This window comes from Chaetura pelagica, unplaced genomic scaffold, assembly GCF_000747805.2.
Source record: "Chaetura pelagica isolate M959 unplaced genomic scaffold, ChaPel_1.0 scaffold314, whole genome shotgun sequence".
Taxonomy (NCBI): Eukaryota; Metazoa; Chordata; class Aves; order Apodiformes; family Apodidae; genus Chaetura; species Chaetura pelagica.
This window is the reverse complement of record NW_009953218.1, coordinates 3,072,562-3,077,288: the sequence shown is the minus strand read 5'-3', so window position 1 is coordinate 3,077,288 and position 4,727 is coordinate 3,072,562. Positions and strand designations below refer to the sequence as shown.

Below are 4,727 nucleotides of genomic sequence, written 5' to 3'. Positions count from 1 at the left end.
GGGGCCTGGGCAGGGGGGTCCTGGGGGGGGGGAGGGGTTAATAGAGACTGTCTGACAGTCAATAAACTGCAGCCCAACATTAAACCTTGACACGTGTTCCAGTGGCATCCTCACTCAGGGAACCTGGAAGCCCCAATCCCTGAAGGTCCTGGAGGGCAAATGCAAAGGATGGCAGCAGTACCTGGTTACCTGCTCACAGTCCTGCTGGTTCCACACTGCACCTTGGTTTCCACGTTGGCCACACCAGCACTCGTTCCTGTAACTAGTGCTGCTCCACCCTGCCTTGTTTTCTATCAAACCTCTGTCTGAGGCCCATTTTCATACAAGGTCTTGCAGGTGACCTCATTCCTACCCTATGGCATTAACCTGGTGGGATGCCTATGTGACACTCCAGCTTCTCCCAACTTCATGTTAATAGTCTCCCCTCACTTGTGACTGGGAGATGAATTGCCTGAATTCCCATTTTTCAGATCATGTTTCAGACAGATGAGCTCCTTAAACTGTCTTGCCATAGAGGAAAAGAGGAGGAGCACAAAGCCGAAATGTAGGGGCTTGGGGATGTGGAAAGTGACTGGTCTGATCCAATTTTAATGGAACAGCCACCCCTCTTACACTGAGCCAGGCTCTTGCTTGAAACCAACAAGCAGTTCCTCTCCTGGTGGAGCTGCAGCTTTCCAGCTACCCCAAAACTAACACTCCTGGTTTCCTCTCTGGATGACATTTCACTGCACTCGAGGCACCATCTAGACAAACACAGCACCAGTTCTGTAACTCTGGGCAAGAACCCTATACTAGTTAAACTCTCTGCCTATCTCTTGTCCAGGAAACACTGAAAGCACACTGCTTTCACTAAAATAGTCACCACATGCAAAAAATGGCTTTAAATATGAAGCAGCCTTTTTAACTAACCTCAGCTGCAATGCCTGCAACAGTTGTTTTTTGTTTGGGTTTTTTTCACCACAGCATTATAAATTGGGTAGCCTAAGGATTGGAGATAAACATTAATTTTCACCAGAGCAGTCATTCTAATACCAAAGATAAGTCTGACAAGCCCTTTGTCACTTTTCATTTCTCAGGGCAGGCACCTCTGTACATATGAGTTAATTCAGAAAGGTGTGCAACATCCTTGAAAAGGCTTGGTTAGAATCAAAGTTTTGGCTTTAAATTTAAGCTTTGAACTTCAAGTAGTGTAACTGAAGTTACGAGGTCTTTCTTCTTACTGTAGCTGACAAGTTGGAATTCTGCATGCACAAAAGCTGCCTTCTTCCTGAATCCAACTATTTTTAATTAAGTGTGTCAAAGGGACCAAGTGAATGTGGAATTTTATAGCTGCTCAACAATAGACTTACTGTGTCCTGGGTTAAAATGTTGGTTAATTGCTGGGATTTTTTAGTAATTTAAGTCAGCACCTGACACACTGACATGTTTCAAAGCAATCACAGCTGTAAATAGCAGGCTGCCAATAGTTTACAGAAAATAAGAGCGGGAAGAAAGACTCCTAGGTATCCAGGAGACTGTTTCCAAAAGACAACTGGGAGTAAACGGTTCAGATAAGACCTTTATTACAACACAGAGTTGACCGCATGTTTTTGTATTTAAAAGAAAGTATTTGGTCTCTTGGTGGTGAAACGTGGTTTGTGCTGGCGGCGCAGAACTCTGTGTGGCAGAGGGAACTTGATCTTAGAATCCTACAAGAAAAATATATCAATCAACATATTAGATGAACGACAGAAAATAGTTTCCAATAAATAGCTAAGCTATATTTAACTGCTAACTTATGTATAGAGCAGTAACGCATTGACAGACTAGATATACCTCACAGGAGCTTACAGATGTTTTAGTTTTGCAATTCTTTCTGAAATAAATGCTTGTTAAAGGCAAGTTTTCTGCATCATAACACGTACTTGTTTTAGTGTGACTTTCTTTCAAACAGTTCTATCATTAGCAGTCATACATAGTAGTATGACTTACAGACATAATGACACAGTTGCAAACCTATGCATCCAAGTCTGGCTCCCTCCCTATTTTTGTCTTCAAAGACAAGAGAGCTCCCCCTTCCAGCCCAGCGTCAGGCCAGGACCCGCTAGCCACTGCAACATAACTTACATGGAACTGCTTGACTGCTGGTCTACGGCACTTGCTGGCAGCAATTTCCTCAACTTTCATGATCTGAATAGAATGAGCACGGGCACGGTGACGGGCTCCCATATCACGGTCTGTAACAAGATAACTCATTAAAAATGCATCTTACGACATTTTCAGTTCAGAAATCTTTCTACCATCTTTTCAGGAAATGTTTATATTATATATCTACAACTTTTAAAACTTCTCATCAACTCTCCTTAATCACATTGATTTTAGTATCTAAAGTGATGGCAGAAATATCACAGAATCAACACACAGCAACAAATTCTTCCTGGAACTCACAACTAAATTCCTCCAAGAAAGTCCCATCTTATTCTTCTTGCCTGGTTTCAAGAAGGTATTCATCTACAGAAATTACCCTACAGAAATTATCTCTGTGGGCCTACTTCATTTTTTGCAGAAAATACTGATTCAGAATCAACACTGAAAACTGATTACTGTAAAGACGTAAAAAAGTTTCCCTTATGAAAGGAAGGTGCAAGTAAAGATGGAATCAAGTAAAGGTAGAATCTGAGTTTTACCTTCACTCTCCTTAAAATTAACAATTGACAGAAACGTTAATTGATGTTTAGCCCATAAAATTAGGCTCTCAGAACAGGATGAAGCCATCTGTACATGGGCTACCTGAAAATCCCTCCCTGCAGCAGTAAAAATTGCTGCCTGCAAATCTTGATGTCCACAGCTGATTCCTCAAGATGCGCTTGCTGAAATACTATTGTGCTTACAACACCTCTCATAAAGATCTAACATCTCTACTAAAACTTACCTGTCAAAAGTATTCTTGAAAATAAAGGTATTTAATCCTAACAAATTAAGCTCTCAGATCTCTTAAACAGTCCTTCAGTATGTTAATTGGCAGGAATTATTGTAAGTTAATGTAGAACCTTAAATTTCACTTTCAGCAGCACTGCAGCTTTTGAAAGGCGACAAGATACATTTGATATTTGCACACATGACAAGAATATTGTTATTAAGAACAATATTCTTTGGGTTTTTATGTGCATTCTGTAGTGTTTGTACTATTTCTAGATTCAAATACCAATAGCATCAGCTATACAAATGCTCTATCCCCCAAGTACTCTGCATAAGAGACTGAAATCATGACAACCTTTAATTCTCCCTGAACCAAGGCAATGAGATCTTGAAGCAACAGATTATTTTTTTCCACTGTGATTTTTTACATTTTACTTTCTCCCTAAAGGACAAATGCTAACATGTTTCCAAATGATATCTGAAATATTATCTTCACAAGACTTGGAAAGATGTACTCAATTATTTTAAAACAGTAAATCCACTGCAAGAAACATGTACAGCATCTCAATGGTCACAAAATTCCCAGTCTATATAACAAAGCTCATTACCAGAATCGTAGAAAGTCACACCAAGGTTAAGTGGGAGTATTTTCAGCTACAGAAAATGTATAGGGAGTTGCAATGAATAAGATATTGCATACATCATACACAAACATCTATGGACTTCTTCAGGAACTTCCCACTTTATTTCTCCAGCGTTTAATTTATCCCATAATGGACCAATTTAAGCTTGCTTTTTGCCCAGTTTAGGATTTAATCTTGTGCTTATATACTAGTCCTACCATTATATACCTCAACCAGTTCCATGTACTTACAGCACTGAGTGACAGCACCAGCCGTGGTCAAATCCCTGTACTCCCGGTACATGTTATGAGTTCCACTACGAGAATCGTAGCGCAGCCAAATGCCAAAATTTTTCACCTTCAGAGGGGACTTCTCATACACCTGGAATTATATAAGAGCACAAAAGCAGTTTGAGACAGTACATCACCAGCATTTCACAGGTTTAAGAAGATTTTAGAGCTCTAACGAAACCAGTGATTTTACTGTCAAAATTCACTATTTGCTCCCTGTCTCCACATCAACACAGCTACATTCAAGTCCTGATAATTCCAACTAAAGAGCTTTAGTAATTCAGCGTGGAAAGAAAAGTACACGTAATATTTAATCTCTAAAGAATGTCCTTTAAGCACGAAGAAAGAAGAATGCAAGCATACACCTACTTTCCAAGGACTATAGATATCCATGTAACACTTAAACGGTATATTCCTACAATGCAGCAAGTGTAAGAACCAGACAGCAGCACTGAGTAATGACATAGTTCATAACTCCCAAGTGCTGTGCGGTTAAGTTTCGTTTTGCTTTACTGGACATATACTGCCATTTTGAAAAAACCAACTATCACTCAGCTTCACAGTAAGTGAAGGATAAATTAATTTCAACCTCGCTCCCAGTAACAGCGCCGAATTTCTTCCACATATACCAGCTGGACCTCCTTACAGATCTCCCACTATTTTTTGTGATTCGTCAGGCCCGCACCTGGCCGCAGTACACAATCTCTCCGGAAGATTTCTTCATCTTCTTCAGCTGAGAGACGAAGTACCAGAACCGGGACTTGGCCACAACATGGTTCGGCGCGAAGATCCGCATGCGGTAGAGCGGCGGGGTCGTGCACTTCGGCGTGGGCAGGCACCGCCCGACCACCTTGTACTCCCGCAGCTGGAGGGAGAGGAAACACAGGCCGCCCGCAGCGTGAGCCCCGCAGCCCCA

The 4,727-nt window shown here is 41.2% G+C and overlaps 1 protein-coding gene across 1 annotated transcript in view; it reads right to left on the bottom strand.

Annotated features, from left to right (window-relative positions):
* Positions 1-1,539: 1,539 nt before the first annotated feature.
* Positions 1,540-4,727, bottom strand: part of RPL18A (ribosomal protein L18a) — a 5,470-nt gene continuing 2,282 nt past the window's right edge. The window contains exons 2-5 of the mRNA XM_009997747.1: positions 4,497-4,676; positions 3,773-3,902; positions 2,107-2,216; positions 1,540-1,688 (exon numbers count right to left, since the gene is read on the bottom strand). Coding sequence (XP_009996049.1) covers positions 1,596-1,688; positions 2,107-2,216; positions 3,773-3,902; positions 4,497-4,607 — 444 coding nt within the window. The 5' untranslated portion in view covers positions 4,608-4,676 and the 3' untranslated portion in view covers positions 1,540-1,595. The remainder of the gene's footprint in view (positions 1,689-2,106; positions 2,217-3,772; positions 3,903-4,496; positions 4,677-4,727) is intronic.